Source organism: Corylus avellana, chromosome 4, assembly GCF_965113065.1.
Source record: "Corylus avellana chromosome 4, dhCorAvel1.hap1.2, whole genome shotgun sequence".
Classification (NCBI taxonomy): domain Eukaryota; kingdom Viridiplantae; phylum Streptophyta; class Magnoliopsida; order Fagales; family Betulaceae; genus Corylus; species Corylus avellana.
Window position 1 is genome coordinate 34621396 of NC_142493.1, and position 16485 is coordinate 34637880.

Sequence of the window (16485 nt, forward strand, 5' to 3'; positions counted from 1 at the left end):
GTGCATTTTTTAAAATGTATTCTCTTGCCTATCACACAAATATGTTGATTTTTTTTTTTATATTTTCAAACTGCCATTATTTTTTTAAAATGAACATTTGACCTCAAAATCAAGTGGCCAAATAGAGTAATTCTATAAGTTTTTCTTATGCCATTCTTACGTCCCTCTAAAAATGATATAGCTTTTAAAATTATCATTTGATAAAAATTCAATAATAATCAATCACAACTTTAATAGTAATTTTAAGGGCCATATTATTTTTAAAGAAATATGAGAGTAATTTTCAGCATTACTCAGCCAAATGCGCAATGAGATAATCCTCCGCCATACTCTTCCTTCTGGCAAAGACTACTAGTAACATTGAAACAAATTCTAGAATTAATCCCGATATTACAATTTGATCGGCATTTAGAATGAACCGATGGGGATTGAAACTGAGGATTCAGTTGTTAGTATAAGAAAGGAAAGATTGGTTAGTTGGCACACTATAAGATATGTTTACGTTCAAATTAAGTCCACAATAATACATACTTGGGCATGTATAGAGACATGTATACATATACGGGGCTTGTTGGAACTATAATGCACGAGTATAATTTTTTATTCAATCAACAATGAAGTTGTAAATAATGGATAATTTTTCTTTAAATTGGGTTACAAATTTTTTCTCAAACCTAGTCTATTAAACTGACATGTAATCAAAATGCATGACAAAACATGTTACTACATGGATTTCATGTTCATCTACTATACTTCATACCATAGCTCAAAATTCCAACGGGACAAAAGAAGTAATTGAAGTAGGCACATTCTATTCAAGCTATAAGGCTTGGATTCCCTGGAACCCTAAAAAATGATTGCAGAGAATCATTATGGTGATGGAACCATGCATATAAACATGTTAACCACAGTTGCAAAGAATGGGGAAAAAAAAATGACTACCCTATGATACAATTTGCGGAGGCAGAGGATAAATGTTGTGGTGTGGTCCAGCGTAGAGAAGATCACAGAATTCGCTACAAAATGGTTCCCAAAAGCCAAATATGCAAGAGGAGGCAATAAGCTATAAGGCCCAGCCTTGCTCGGGGACGGCTCATCAAAACTCGGCCACCAGATACCCTGCATGCATGCATATATTGAAATCAGGTTTCAACACAATTAATGGAAGTAGAGGTGATGGGAGGCATTGGTTGCAACTGCTACCAAAAGGATTACTACTTGAATCTCAGGCTTAGCACTTGTTAGGGTTTATCTTCCTAGGCTATGTTTCCCGAGATATAAGTGAGAGAATCTAATAAAGGAAACAAATAAACACGCGGAATGGAAGGAGGCTTTCAATTTCCTCACTAACTTAAACAGACAATATGGCACATTACCAAATTCCATCAATTCGATCTGCCATCAACTTTCCTTGTATTGGAATGAGACCTGATGTGTTCAGAGACTTGAATACATGACCTGGAAAAGGGGGGGAAAAAAGACATAAGCTTTCTGAGCTTTTTAAACTTATATTTGGATGAGGATTATAAAGAAGGCAAACCTTTGTCCTCATCAGTTCCCTCATTGTTGATCAAACGTTCAGATTCTGAGTCGATGTTGATTGCCAGATGGTCAGTTGAACCCTTTCTCAGTGTTCGCACATGAGCAGCTGGGTGGACAGGAGATATTGTATTCTGTCCAACTGAGCCCTGCATAACCATTGAAAAGCAATATAACTTATACGTGCATCTTTCTATATTTTGCAAAGTTTTGATTCACCAAAAGGACAAGCATAAGATGATACATGCAACAATGCTGGTAAAAGCAAACCAACATAATCGGTATCATATAGCATTGCTCCGCCCTAAGTACATCTTTGTTCATTTATATGTTTTTTCATGGATCTGGAAAATAATTTTGGGGTCTGATTGTCAAAAGAAATATTACTAGATAATCAAAATGTGCTCATTTTTAAAATCGTCAAACAGGACAAGATATATATTGAAATACCTAGATTCTTTATTGAAAAAAGTTCTAAAGATAGGTAAATAGCGTGAAGAATGTCATTGTGATGTGGAGTCACTTTCCAGTATTTTAGATTTCATATACTTCATTTTTAGCTCTTATATGGCAGACTGGAATTAGATGTTTCGTTACTTTAAAGAGTGTAATCTTTTTGCTGTTAACATCTGACCTGAATTTTGAAATTCACGAGAGAGCATTGAAGAATAATGGGAAATAATATAAGATATTTACCACATCTTCAATTTCGGATATCTCTGACCCCATAGGCAATGATGGTGCTTCAAAGATGCTCCTTTCCTGAACAATCTCCGGTTGAGCACTCCTACCTTGTACTGAATCTTCTAGTAATTTAACTTTGATTGACAATTCGTCTACAGCCTTTTGGCTTGCAAGCAACTCTGTGCCAAGTTCCTGAGCTTTTGATTTTGAATTTTCAGATTCCAAAAGCATGTCCATAACCTGCTTTTCTAATACCGACAAAAGTCCCTTCACTCCAGCAAATTTTTGGTCTACTAAATCTCTACCTCTGAACATACCTATAATGTTCTCCAAACCAAATGTGAGCTCAGACAGTTCATTCTTCATTTTTTCTGAATCTTCTTTGTCTCTAATGTGTTTTTCAGCCTCCCCCTTCAGATGCTCAATTTCAAGAATCTGTGTTGTAAGGGTCGACTCTAGCTCTTCTTTGTCAAGAGATAATAAATTTACTTGTTGCCACAATTCAGTAACACTATCAATGATGTTAAAGAGCTTCTTTACATGAGCTGAATTATGGGGCTCCACATCTCCTACTTCTGACTCTGCTATAGGGAGTTCAATCTCTTTAATTTTGTCAAAGAGAGTTTTCACTTGTGATGCTGACAGGAGGGAGACTTCTGCCTCTGAAACAACAAATATAAACAAACAAATCAGAAGAAAACGACAGAAAAAATAATAACCAAAATAGATTTGTGCAGCAAGATCCTATCATAGATGTTTACCTTGTTCTTTCATTGACAGAGTAGTGTACAAAGAGGAAACTTCTGCCTCTCTTTCCTTTAACTTGTCCTCTTTGGTTTGATAATCCTCTAGTTTAAGCCCCAGCACACTGCATGAATTTTGTAATGCTTCTACATCAGCCTCCATCTTGGAAACCATATTTTGGTTTAGATCCCTTTCTTCCATAGCCTTTTCAAAACCTTTTCTGCTTTCCTTCAATTTATTCTGCAATTCTTCAATTGTAGCAGCTGCCATGTTACTTGTGCTCTCAAACTGTTTAATCAGAGCTTGAGCTTTTCTAGCAGCCAATAACAACTTGTTTGCAGCTTCAAGATGTTTTCTGCCATCAAACCCTTGCTGCATCACTATTGGGGCATCTCCATCACTTTCTCTCATTTCCAGGATTAAACTATGATTCAATCTCTCAAGCTCAGGAACATAGCTGAGTTCCAATAGATTGTTCTTCACTTGAAACTGCAGTTCTCTCGTAGCATTGGTACAAAGAGACAATAAAGTCTTAACATCATCTTCTAACATGCTTATAGTAGTCTCCTGTTCCTGTTTATACATTTCTAGATTCTTTGTTTTTTGTTTCGAAGATTCAATGTGCTCAACTATAGCTACTACTCCATCCTCTACTGCCTGTAATTTTCTAAACAAAACTGCAATAAACTCATCCACTAAAGATGAGAAACCTTCAAACTTATCAGCAAGAATTTTGTTTTTCGACTGGAACCCTTCCACAGTCTTTCTAAAATGTGAAGATATATTATCACCATTTGCAGCACTTACCCAGTTGTTATCGATTTCAACATTAACAATATTATCAATGTTATCTGAGAAAGGTTTCGAAACATGTGAATTATCCTGAAATAAGAAAAACAAGGTAATCAGAGAAAAGCTGGAAAAGATTAGCTAGGAGGAACCAAGAAGATTTAAATTCTTTTGTGTTCTACATAGAAAAAGAAAGCGAGCAAGCAAGCACGAGAGATCCCCAAGAACTAACAAAGAGCCAAAACCTAAGAAATTGTTATCTGTTCTCAAAAACACTCAAGTGATCTTCTTGTGCATGCATATTTCAAAACATTGGCATATTCTTTTTTCATTTAGAATCATTATTACATATGAAGATGATTTGTCAATGATAACAATTCCAAAAGACCAGACTGATTGCTGTATAAAAAATGATGCACTCAGAATGATAACAAGTTAAAAACAATTACTAATCACAGAATCGAGGTACAAAAAAGCAAAAACTAAATGCATACACATGGGGAGCCACCAAAATAGCCTCCCCATAAGAATGGGAGGGAGGGTAAGATCGTGAATTCAAAACCCCATCTGTGCACTGCATATACAACTTATCAATAAAAAGAGAAGTGTGCATTTAACAAGATATTGAAAACCATATATATGTAATATTTTACCTCCATGACATGTTGACTTTGCAGCTCTTCTAAATCCATGTCAACGAAACGGTCCCTTATTTTTTTAAGAATGAAATCCATATTTTTCAGGCTCTCAAATTTCTTCTCAAAGCATTCTTTCACTTTGGATAACAGAGTGTCATCTTTCATAATTAGTTGAAGATCATTATAGTGTCCAGCGAGCTCTACTGATCTGCTCTCTAAGCTGCCACTGGTTCCAGCCAATTCTTCCAGGGCTGCACTTAACTTGGAATTAAGTGATAAGACCTCCTCTTCAGCATTTTTCTTTGCACTTTCAAGTACCGAAATATCATTGTCTGCCATCAACTGTGCATCTTCCAGTGATTTTATAGTTGCATATGCATCTGCCAGCTTGTCAGCCTGGGACCCCGCTTCCTCTTGCAGCTTCTTTAGCTCATTCTCTAAATTGGTTCTACCCACATGTGCACCATTATTTTGCTCAGTCAGCAAAGCAATATTGGTCTGTACCTGAGACAGTGAATCTTCAAGTGACTTTATAGTTTTGTAGGCTTCTGTTAGTTTACTGGTCTGAATAGCAACTTCCTCTTTCACTTTCTCTAGCTCCATCTCTGCATCAGCTCTACTTGCTTGAGCCTCTTCTCTCTCTTTGAAGAGCATGGAATTATTATTTTCTGCTAGTGACAACGCCTCTTCAAGCGACTTCCTAGCTGCACAAGCCTCAACAAACTTGCTAGTCTGGGAACAAGCTTCTTCTATTGCTTTCTGTAACTCTTGCTCAACATTTGTCTTACCAATTTCTATTTCCTTTTTTTCTTCAGCAAGTCGAGAAATATTAGTCTCTGCAACTGACAAAGCCTCTTCCAACGCTCTCACAGTTGCTTGGGCTTCTTCTATTTCTTTCTTTAACTCTTGCTCAACATTTGTCTTACCAACTTCTATTCCCCTTTTTTCTTCAGCAAGTTGAGAAATATTAGTCTCTGCAACTGACAAAGCATCTTCCAGCGATCTCACGGTTGCTTGGGCTTCTTCTATTGAGTTCGTCAACTCTTGTTCAACATTTGTCTTACCAACTTCCATTTCCCTTTTTTCTTCAGCATGTCGAGAAATATTAGTCTCCGCAACTGACAAAGCATCTTCCAGCGATCTCACAGTTGCTTGGGCTTCTGCTAGCTTACTAGCCAGAGTACTAGCATTCTCATTTACCTTCCCCAACTCTTGCTCTGCACATGTCTTAGCATCCACGCATTCATTAACGTACCCAGCAAGCCAGTTCACCTTTCCTACTGGATCTTCAAAAACTGATTCAACAGGAAGAACAATGCCCTCAATAGATTCAACTACTCTCTGTAGCGATTTATTTCTCTCCAATAAGAATTGCTCAAGTTGATCCCGTTGATCTTTCATAGCAACAAGATCAGCCTCCAACACTGGGATGCGCTCTACATCAGTAGACAATCCATTGATCTGGTCCCTGCAGTCAGCAACTGCGGATTCTTGCTGTTGCAACTCAAGCTTCAACTTCTCGATTTCTGAGTTCTTTTCCTCCAGAAGGTTTTTCAAGTTCTCTCGATCTTGAACTAGTCCCTTGCCTTTCTTAACTGCCATGGATAACTTCTCCCTCAGGAGAGAAGACTTCTCTTCTGACCTTTCAAGATCTTTCTGTAGAGAGCCCTTTTCCTCTTTTGAAGCTACAAGTTCTTCATAGACCAACTTTAACTCATTCGACAGCTTATCCACCTCTGACCTCACCATCATCTCTTCTTCGAGCAATGTGTCACACAGCATCAACTCTTGATCTCTTACATATAAATGACTTAGAACTCTTTCAAACAACTCTTCGTTAACATGGGAAGAATCTGAAGAGGCACTGCTCTGTTCCTTTATCTTCTTCAAGCATCTTTGAATGAGCGCAGAATTGTCAGAGGACTGGTAGACCCCTTCTTCATTTCCCAATTCGGTTCCAGAAACCTCAAGTAACATATTCACTATCTGATCCTTCTCCGATGAAACTTGTAGCTCTTTCTGAACAATCTCTTCGTATTTTCTCATCAAATCAGCCAACTCTGTTTGAAGTGAATCCTTTTCCTCTAATTCTGCCGAAAGTGAAGCACTTAAGCTGTTCTTCTCTAACAAAACTTCGTGCTCTTTTTCAACAATCTTTTCATATTTGCTCATCACATCAGCCAACTCCGTTTGAAGATAATCCTTCTCCTGTAATTCAGCCGAAAGTGAAGCACTTAAACGGTCAATCTCATTATGAGCAGCTTCCCTTGATTTAGCAATTTCATCCTGCAAAGTATTTATTTCATCCTTGGCCCGGTAAAATGATTCCTTAAGCCAATCCACTCGAGCTTCCAAGTCAGATGATGAAACAGTTTCTGGTAGTTCAATTGAGGAAAAGACATCTTTCAAGTTTTGAAATTCCAGTGAAACACCCTTTAGTACATTTCTCTCATCCACAAGCCATCTAAATCTCTCAATGATATCCATCGATTGAAGTTCCTCAGGTACACCGGTTTGAGACAAAATCTCGTCAACCATTTTGAGAATAGAATCCCTTTGCAATAGCGTTTCCTGCAGATACGCCACCAAATTTTCACTTCTGACCAACTCCTCCTTACTTAGTTCAGCAGCCTCCAATGCACTTGACTTCTCTTGCAATTCACTTAAACATTTCTCGAGCTCACTTGTTTTCTCAGCCAGAGACTGCTTCAACGAGTCCCTATGTTGTACCAATGCCTTCCCTTTTGTCACAGCCATAGTTAACTTCTCTCTGGTATTAGCACACCTAACCTTCTCCTGCTCAAGTTCCATTTTCGTGTTCGCAAGTTCCGCATTCACTCTTTCAACCATTTCTTTGTCTTTCTCAATTTGTTCCACCAATTTCCTATTTTCATCTTCTAGTTGTCGTACTCTGTCAATTAACAACAAGGTGCTTTTCTCAACCTGAATTATCTTCCCACTGCCATAACCATCCAATTCTTCTTCTTGACAACCTACCAAGCCTAGAGCATCCAACATCCTGTTCACTACATCCTCGATGCCCTGATCTTTTTCATTCCGAACCGAACCCAAGTAGGATGCTACGACATCATTTGACATCGAAAGCTCACTAACCCTTGCATTGAGACCTTCAATCTCAGCATGAAGCTCTCTCATCTTCGCCTCATACCGCAACCGCTCTTCCGAGGCAGTTCTAACAAACTGTGAGCAGTCCTTCACCATTTCAAGCAAAGGAGTATCACCCACCAAACCATCATCCTCACCCAGCAACAATTTAAGCTGGTGATGAAGCCCAGCAACCTCTCTAGCAAACAACTCCCTTTCTTCCTGCAATCAACAAGAAAAACAATCAAATACCAAAAACCCAAACCCCATATTTTGATTCTCTCTCAAAAGAATTAATCTTTTTCCATTACTACTAGACTAGACAAAGCTTTCACCTTGTATTCCTTTGCAATGCTCTCTTGAGCTCCACTCTCGTCCACACCGTTCTGCTCCTCAGAACTCTCTTCGATCCCCATAGTCACTATTGCTTCCCTATGATCAGCATTCGCCGTGATCAACTCGTCTGGGCAGTCAACGAACATGTCCTCTTTCACTGCGTCTCCGACATCGTGCTCGACCTGGTCATCCATCGGCGGCGAGGATTCCGATTCCTGCAAATGGTGCGCCACCTAGCATATGAGATTGAAAAACTTCAATCTTCGCTGCTAATTTCGCTGACTAACTAGGTTTACCTGGTCAACCTGGACTTTATGGATGTGCACCGAATCCAATGCTTCAGTAGGATCCGAGTTGTTCTCGGTCCCAGAGTCTTGCAGTACTTGCTCTGAGCTATGGTTCTCAGCCATTTCAATCGCTCATAATCGAATTGCGTCCTTCTCAACCAAAATCAGATCTGAAAAATCAAGGATCCAATGTCAGCGCTGTGAATCTAGAAAATAAAACCCTAGAAATCGATGATGAAAGATAGGGGTGTATTTGACCTGTGAACGAGAACAACGGCGCCGTTTTGCACCGTCGAACCAACGGTGATCGGAGAGTTCACGATTTGGCTTCGATTCGAATCGGACTACTTTGGAGGCGTGGAATTAAAGAACTGGAGGGAGCGGAGGCGTTACTGTTTCTTTTGGTTGGTGCATGTGAGACGCGACCGTTGTTTGTCCAGAGCTAACTCTAACGTACTGCAAGCCAAGTGGGCAACGGTGAAAAACGGCACCTTCTTGCATGTAACACAGCGTTGCTGCGCTGTCGTTTAATGGTTTTCGAATTTAGATTTTCCTTTCCTTTCTTGTTTTCTTTTTCCATTTTGGTGAAGAGTGATGTTCAAAGTATAAATCCACGTCAACTGATCGAGCCAAAAAAAGGTTTAGAATTTTATTTGAATGCTCAACAATCTGTTAATTTAGTTTGGAAAGCTTGTTCCATGGCTTGGAAGCTTCATCATTGAGTCTAGAACACAGCCTTATTAAGGAAGTCCCTTTTTGTATCTCTGATATCATCTCTGTAGAGCATCGTGCTTAAACTGTTTTATTTATAAGATCTGTTCAATTTCTCTCAAAAAAAAAAGAAAAAAAAGTTTGGAAAGCTGTTTTTTCAACTCAAATATCACGTGAATATCAAAAATTGAATTATTATTGAACTGAAAAAACTGCTTTCTTTATACGTACAGTCATCATCCTTTTATAATATTCCGATGAGTTTAGAAAGGCAAGAAACTAATTTAAGCACTAACCTAAAATGGCTCAAATCGCATAAAAGTGGAAACTCATAGAAATTAGGGAAAGTCTAAATCCTAAAAAGTTAACTAAATTAAAAAATAACTCAATAGGGAAATAATTGATTCATTGTCAAAATTAGAATATTGTGCAAATTATTTTGCATAAGATGGATCCGTTCAAGTTAACTTGGAGCATATTTCGAGTATAGTATTCTATTTAAAGTTGGCTCGAACTATCTTCTAATAAACTTTGAACAAATGTCCTGCACTCTCTTTTGCCTTACATCATGGATGAAAGAATGACATAACACTATCTTCTTTTTTTAAAAGATTTTTCATCAACTTCAAATAAGAATTAGATGGGTATTTTTAAGGTGGCAAAAGACTTTGGCAAGGTCATCCCAGGATTTGATACCTTTTTTCTATCTCACCATGTGAATTTTTATTTTTATTTTAATTAAAATGAGAAGTGAAGTACTAAGACAAAGTTTTAATTCAACACCTCTTATTTAATACCATGTTAAATTATTAATTGTTCCAAAAACATAAACTAATAAGAAAATAATTAATTTAATATTTTAACATTTTCTACTTACACAAAAGTTTTTTTTTTTTTTTTTCTGGAAGTCTTTATATGAGGTGAAATACCCCAAAGAACCAAAAAAAAAGAAGTGTAAACTTGGAGAGGAGCTAATAAGACTCTCTGAGCCTCTAGTAATGTAATGATTTTCTATGAACCCTTTTCAAATTCTGACAATAATCATTTTCATTTCAAATAAATAAATAATATCTATTTTAAGTTTGTGCATTTAATGGTGTATATAAAGTTACTATTAACGCGTCTTTTTAAAAGTTTAAATAATGTAAAATTATGTGCAATGACCTCCCAAACAAGATGGACATAATTAGTATATGTATCCCCTCAATGCTTTATCTTTACTCCACACATATGATATACTTCATTTGAAAAAAAAATATATATATATAGATCTCATATTTTATCACACCAAAAAAGTTCAAGCGATTCTCGTTGCACGCATGAGCAGAAACAAGAGGGAGACAAATTGGGAGTTGTCCCCTATAACACAGGGTCAATTTGCACCAAATCCACAAACTTTTGAAGATTTGGCTATGGCCAAGTAAATGCTAATACAATGGCCCTTATGCTTTCCTGAAACTAGGGAGGTTCATACACGACCTCACCCCAAAAGAGAAAGAACCAGTAGTATAAATGCCTCCCTCCATCATTTGGTTGATAAAAACATCAAGAAACTCATACCTCAGTTGAGTAAAAACATGGCAAATTTGACATACTTGTTCCTTCAAATGAATCAAATTCCGTTCTTCATCCTCTTGTTATCCTTCTCTCCTTCATCTGCTACTTATGAGAACCGCAAGACCCTGACACCACCCCCACTACCCCAACCTTCACAAACCGATTACAAAGGTTGCTTTTCAAAGGTTTATGCTTTCGGAGATTCTTACACAGACACAGGGAACGCTCACTTCACGGATGGATTCCAACCAATGTTGCAACAGGGAAGAAGCCCACCGCCATCGGGTAACTTACCTGGTTATCGACAATGTGATGGCCGCCTGGTCATTGATTACCTGTGTGAATATCTCTCCGTGCCCCACTTGTCAGCCTACAAAAACTCTTCCGCACAATTCTCAGGTGGTGCGAACTTTGCAATAGCCGGATCAACGGCTCTTTCATCTGACTTCTTCACTCAATCCAGACTTGGCCACTCCCTCATGTGGAAACAAAACCCAGAGAGTTGCCAGACTCAAATAGATTGGTTCCAGAAATATCTTGCTGACTACGATTGCAAGGGCAAAGATGAGGCTGCTTGCAAGGGAGAGATGGCGAACACACTCTTCTGGGTCGGTGAGATGGGTGGCAATGACTATGCTCGTCTCTATGGCTCTTCATCTACTGTTCACAGTAGGCACCTGACGAGGCAAGCTGTTAGGAATGTCTGCGGACTTGTGAGGGTAAGCATTTAAACTACTAATATGCAGCCTTTTTTACCAATTTCTTCCAACCCAAAATTTTTATCACAACACTTTTACAAAATGGTGCATAGAGAAGAAAGACTGTTTTTGTGTGTTTGAGTTGGTTGAGAACAGAAAACAAAAGACACAAACAAATTAGTCCAAAGTGTTGTGGTGAAGTTTGTGTTAAAAAGAGCTTATTCTGTTTGACAGAGGTTGCTGGACAACGGTGCAAGGTATATTGTGGTTCAAGGGCTACCACCAGCAGGGTGCCTTCCAGTGCAAGTGTCATCTTGTCCTTCAAATGAGCGTGATCAATTTGGGTGTTCAGCGAAGGTTAACTCGTTGATAATGGCCCACAACGATCTTCTCCAGAAAAAGTTGGAAGAACTTAGGCAACGATACCACGATTGTATGATAATATATGCTGATTACTGGAGTGCATACATAACAATACAGTCAAATTATAAGCAGTACCAATTTGAAGAACCCGTCAAGGCATGTTGTGGAGCTGGGGAAGGACCATTAAACTTTGACACAAATCACCTTTGTGGATCTACTGGCTCGTCCACCTGCAAGGACTCCAACAAGTACATTAACTGGGATGGGGTTCACTTCACCGAAGCCATGCATCAACACTTATCTGATCTCTTCTTCAATCAAAACTACTGTAAACCATCATTCGCTGAGCTGATTAAGAAGAAGAGAGGCACATCAGGTTACTGATTAATCCTATTTTTGATAGGTATATATATGTATGTGCGCTCCGAATGGCTGCATTCAGAGAGCGGGATAATAATTTATTCTAGTTTATAGACATTTTGTTATCTGCCTACCATTCTTTGGTAGGAAATTTGTTTCAATAACATAATATGTACCCTATTTCAGAAAGATCTGTCCCTCTTTTTTTTTTTCATTACCACTGGGTCAATCACACTTATTTCAACAGTAAGAAGAAAATGCATTTAAATTGGTCCTTTTGATGCTATAAAATCCATTCCTCTACATGAGGTTCTGCTGCTGCCTTCTTGAAGAACCTGATGATCAAGAGCCATGCTCACGGCAAGAACCATGTTTCTCCTCACTAAGAAATTAAAACATTCTTTCTAATTTGCCTGATAATCAAGGATAAAAACATATAACATGCCTAATATCAGCATATGGTAAACAAGTTAAATGTCTTTTGTGATATGAATAACATATATAGAAGAATCAATTAATAGTTTCGCACATAACAGAAAGGACTGCAATGTATCAGAATATGTCAAATCTTCCAGTATTCATACATGACACTGTTGCACTGTCAGTTTTCTTATGAAGTTTCCTTGCGGCATGAGGGAAAAAGATCATGTACGTGTTATTGTTGCTGTCAGAAGCTGTTCCTTAAATTGTGTGCACTTCTCAAGAAAATATTTTCACAGAAGCAAGCTAGCTATGGAACACAATCATATAGGAGTCAAAATCAGTAGCTTGATTAACTGAAAGTAATACTACATAAAAAGGTTGGTACAACAACAACCAAAGGTCAGAAGCACACAAGGAGCCAATCAACTCTAATAAATTCCAGTCACAGAATCAGTTTGTTAGGACTTTTCTGTGCGAATTCGATCTTTTTTCGCTCATGACCATTGCTCATTCATAATCATTTTACATAATAGACAAGAAGTAGCTCGATATTTCTTGCAGTTGAAATGAGGTAATCTAACATGAGGAAAAAAATAAATTCCCCCGGGAGCATTGAGTAGGTATTCCTCATAAAAAGCAGTGGAACGGTTGTCCCTAACCATGGGATTTTTTTCCCTTTTTTCGGCTACAAGAGCGAACCACAGAAATCCACCATAAAGGGCTGATTACTAATGCTTGTGGCAACAACACTGGACTTCCAATTGTCAGAGAGTCATAATAGCAAGGAGAAACAACATGAAAACATGAAAACTAAATATTGAAAGACTTTATGCATAATCTAGCTTCCTCCTTATTCCCACAGTCAATTGCTTTGACACTGATACCAAATTCTAATAAACACATAATTAAGTAGCTTCAAAATTGGCAAACAAAGAGAGCCACCATATGCACCAAGTGGAGAGAGATCATAAGGCTTGATAAAAGGAGAGAGTATCATGGAGAAAAATAGGTAGGAACATATGAAGCCAAAGTCTGAACATGGATTATGTAGATTTCTCTATTCATAGTCATTACTGTTCAAAAAGAATAATGAGTTCTTGCTGAAAATCTGCACACCTCAATGTGCATTTTACAGCACATTAGTATATTATTAACATAAACAGGAATTTTCTGATACAAGAAATTTACCATTGATCAGAAAACTATCTTAGACTGATACTCGTAGTTATAAAATAAGCACAATTCAGAACCTGTCATTCTGTGTCAAAATCCCAGAGAATTTCCTTACCAGACCCTTTTCACAATTGAAGGTCGGCTTTTTTCTATCTGTAGTCTGTACACAATTCTTCTTATTTACTTCAATTCAAATCAAGTATTCATAATACACTAAGAAAAGGGTATCGGGGTAATCTTTTGGGAGGCTGTTGACATAGAGGTAGAAATGCAATAGGTCCTCCTTGGAAACCGTTTCAGCATCAACAACATCATCATTGCAAGTAAGCACCCATAAGTCTTCTGAATTGACTCTCTTTAAGCTACCACGACAAAAAGGGCAGGACTCCGACTTTGTGTTCCTGCAATTAGGAAATAATACCATTAGAGTATATCGTGATAACTCTTGTTAGTATTAACATCAGGATAGTAGTTACCAATTGCGATAGCATTTGATGCACATTGCATGACAGCAATTAGGCAAGACCATTTTGGTGCAAGGCTCCAAGCAAATCCCACATTCATCTTCTCTCTCCAAATCGACATTGACAAGTCTTCTATCTCCTTCCAGCCTATTCCTGCCAGAACTATCCATGCCTTGATTCCATTCTTTAGCAGCTTTTGACTCTTCCAAGCTGCCATGGAGTCGTTGAAGAGATGGTAATATAACAGCTGCAATTTGGTTTTTGTTGAAACAATGTCAGAGTATATGCATGAACCATAACAAATGGAAAATTGCTAACTTTATTATTTTTTTCTTTTTAAGAACATAAGTAAATAACAGGTAGGCAATTTGCATACCATAAAAGTCCTTAATTGTTGCCTTCCTCCCGTGCGTGGATATATTTGGTCTGCCATCTGTATATACCTGCATAATGTAAGAGGGTTTCCAAAAAAATCATGCTCAAATCATTTAAACCAACAATTGCAAACCCTTTTGAAAACACAGCTGCAGCAGGCTTAAAGTAGAGGAGCCAACCTTGTATACAAGTATGTGGAAGAAGCTTAGATATCTGGGGAGCAGACATGTGCAAGAACAATCCATCCATTGTAGCAAAAACAGAAAGAGGGGTGCCAAGTGATTGTACACCAATTTCATTTGAAGACGCGCACCACCCTTGGCTCTTGGGATTGCAGCAGCCCTAAAAACCCAGAATCCTAAATTTAGAGAAAAGTTTATCAAATAAAGTAGCATCTACCTTTACGTTTCAATCTAATCATCCAGCCATAAATTCTTTCCAGTAGACCAATGATAGGTACTAAGCATGAAAAAGTCCCAATCAGGAGTGGACCCGTTTGGTTTTTCCCTCTAAAAACTCCCAGAGGAAACAAATTAATTTAAAGAATTCATTCCAGGAGGGGAAAAAATACAGCATAACACAAACGCCCAAATGGGTTCTTCTTTCTGTTTCCTTTTCCCTTTCAATTAGCAAACAAGCAGAATAATTTACCAAACGTTGATCATCAAAAGCTCAAAGCCCAAGCATATAAAACTATAAAAGGAAAGCAAACAAAGATAACATACAAAACAAAAACACCCAACTCCAGGAAAAACAGAACAAACTAAAATTGAAAACACAAACAAAATAATTGAAAGTTGAAAAAAAAAAAAAAAAAAAAAAAACATAAACTCACAGAGCATTAGCATGCTGTATATCAGCCTCCAAGACTTCCAGTGAGTCCTGGTAAGACGAGCCTGCAAGCTGGTAATACATCATCTCCATCTCTACACCTCTCTCTCTCTCTCTTCACAGAGAAACAAGTTTATAGAGCAAGAATTTCTCCTCTCTTTTTTCTTCTCTTATCTCAGAACCTTTCTGGTAAGTTTAAAAAAGAAAAAAGAAAAAGACAAAAAAAAAAAAAAAAAAGAATCTAATCTCCACCAAAAGACAAAACACAAAGGTAGCAGAGAGATATGTCTGTTTCCAACTTGAGAAGAAGGGCGGCTCCGAGCTTGTTTTGGTTTTCCTCGTTTTTTTTTTTTTTTTCTATGGTCAGAGAAAAGCATACGCATGAGAGTGCGCTTTCTTGTATGGCAGGATAGCGTTGGTGATGACGGATGGGATGGGAGACCCCACATTAACTTCTTTGTTCTTATCATTAATCTTGCGTTGGTTTTCTTCTTTTCTTTTCTTTGTTAATTCGCAAATTGCCCTTTGCATAGCTTTGCTTATAAGTTATAATTATCATTATTATTGTTATATTATACTAATAGCTGTAGCGCATAATATTAATACTATGGAATCTTTCTTATGTGGTTATTAATTATTGATTACGAAAAAAATCTTATTTAGCTTTTAATTTTTTTTATCTGATTTTAATTTAGTCCCTAAACTTTTCATTTTTGATAATAAAGTCTTTAAATTTTACTTAATTACTCATATTTAAAATAAGTTGCTCTATCACTTTATTGTCAAATTCAATGTTTTTTTATTTACCTCGTATGTCATATTTGTCATGCTATTCACACTCCGCGTGAAACAACAAAAAGGAAATACGAGATACATGCATTTCTCTTTTATTGTTTCATGCAATGTTTTTTTTCTTTTTCTTTTTTATCGTGTGGATGATGTGGTACTTGATTGACATGGTAAATACGTTTATGTGCTGTCGATACTATGTGCATGATGTGTCAATGTCGCTCATGCGATAAAAAAAAATTAAATTAAATTTGACAGAAAAAAATGATAAAAGAATTTGAGAAAACCTAAGTTGAAGAAAATTCCTTCAATTCATTTTTTTTAAAAAAAAAAAACTTTATCCATATATTATTATTGTTGAAATTGAAAATCCAAGGGGATTCTATATACGATATGGTAGATTGTAAATGACTCGTTGTACAATCAGCCAACCCCAGTTGATCAAAGGGTTCATTTAGTGCTTGAGTTCACTGTGGATGGCTGCAGCTAGATTGCTGCAATTATTAATATGCCCAGATGAAGTATTGTTTAGGTGAGAGGTAGGTAGTTGATCTGACCAAATCCTTTAAATTGGGGTCAAATCCTATTAATAATATTCACGTGGATGTGATGCAAATAA

At 37.3% G+C, this 16485-nt stretch overlaps 3 protein-coding genes across 4 annotated transcripts; 1 reads left to right on the forward strand and 2 right to left on the reverse strand.

The window, feature by feature from the left end:
- Positions 1-792: 792 nt before the first annotated feature.
- On the reverse strand, positions 793-8553 carry TNO1 (TGN-related, localized SYP41 interacting protein). The gene is made up of 9 exons (XM_059589577.2): positions 8381-8553; positions 8132-8292; positions 7835-8050; positions 4410-7721; positions 2985-3849; positions 2236-2885; positions 1541-1688; positions 1377-1458; positions 793-1119 (listed from the first exon to the last, which is right to left on the reverse strand). The coding sequence occupies exons 2-9, from the start codon at positions 8243-8245 to the stop codon at positions 1017-1019; spliced, it is 5490 nt and encodes a 1829-aa protein (XP_059445560.2). The 5' UTR covers positions 8246-8292; positions 8381-8553; the 3' UTR covers positions 793-1016.
- A 1557-nt stretch (positions 8554-10110) lies between these two features.
- Positions 10111-13172, forward strand: LOC132177695 (GDSL esterase/lipase At3g48460-like). Its single transcript, XM_059590123.2, has 2 exons — positions 10111-11109; positions 11323-13172. The coding sequence occupies exons 1-2, from the start codon at positions 10258-10260 to the stop codon at positions 11833-11835; spliced, it is 1365 nt and encodes a 454-aa protein (XP_059446106.2). The 5' UTR covers positions 10111-10257; the 3' UTR covers positions 11836-13172.
- A 252-nt stretch (positions 13173-13424) lies between these two features.
- LOC132177696 (E3 ubiquitin-protein ligase AIRP2) lies at positions 13425-15425 on the reverse strand. Of its 2 annotated transcripts, none has more exons than XM_059590124.2 (5): positions 15082-15425; positions 14426-14588; positions 14248-14314; positions 13884-14118; positions 13425-13808 (listed from the first exon to the last, which is right to left on the reverse strand). In XM_059590124.2, exons 1-5 carry the CDS (start codon positions 15168-15170, stop codon positions 13598-13600), a joined length of 765 nt encoding a protein of 254 aa, XP_059446107.2. In that variant the 5' UTR covers positions 15171-15425; the 3' UTR covers positions 13425-13597. The 2 variants fall into 2 exon arrangements, with proteins under 2 accessions (XP_059446107.2, XP_059446109.2); XM_059590126.2 differs by having other exon boundaries at positions 14426-14604; positions 15082-15173.
- Positions 15426-16485: the final 1060 nt, after the last annotated feature.

Excerpts from the sequence above, each read along its gene's own strand:
- TNO1 (XM_059589577.2), bottom strand. The coding sequence starts at position 8,245 with ATGGCTGAGAACCATAGCTCAGAGCAAGTACTGCAAGACTCTGGGACC. Across the intron at positions 8,051-8,131 it reads ATAAAGTCCAGGTTGACCAG|GAATCGGAATCCTCGCCGCC; the intron begins GTAAACCTAGTT and ends CACCATTTGCAG. Across the intron at positions 2,886-2,984 it reads TCTGTCAATGAAAGAACAAG|AGGCAGAAGTCTCCCTCCTG; the intron begins GTAAACATCTAT and ends TTGTTGTTTCAG.
- LOC132177695 (XM_059590123.2), top strand. The coding sequence starts at position 10,258 with ATGCTAATACAATGGCCCTTATGCTTTCCTGAAACTAGGGAGGTTCAT. Across the intron at positions 11,110-11,322 it reads ATGTCTGCGGACTTGTGAGG|AGGTTGCTGGACAACGGTGC; the intron begins GTAAGCATTTAA and ends TCTGTTTGACAG.
- LOC132177696 (XM_059590124.2), bottom strand. The coding sequence starts at position 15,170 with ATGGAGATGATGTATTACCAGCTTGCAGGCTCGTCTTACCAGGACTCA. Across the intron at positions 14,589-15,081 it reads ATACAGCATGCTAATGCTCT|GGCTGCTGCAATCCCAAGAG; the intron begins GTGAGTTTATGT and ends CTGGGTTTTTAG. Across the intron at positions 13,809-13,883 it reads ATCAAATGCTATCGCAATTG|GAACACAAAGTCGGAGTCCT; the intron begins GTAACTACTATC and ends TCCTAATTGCAG.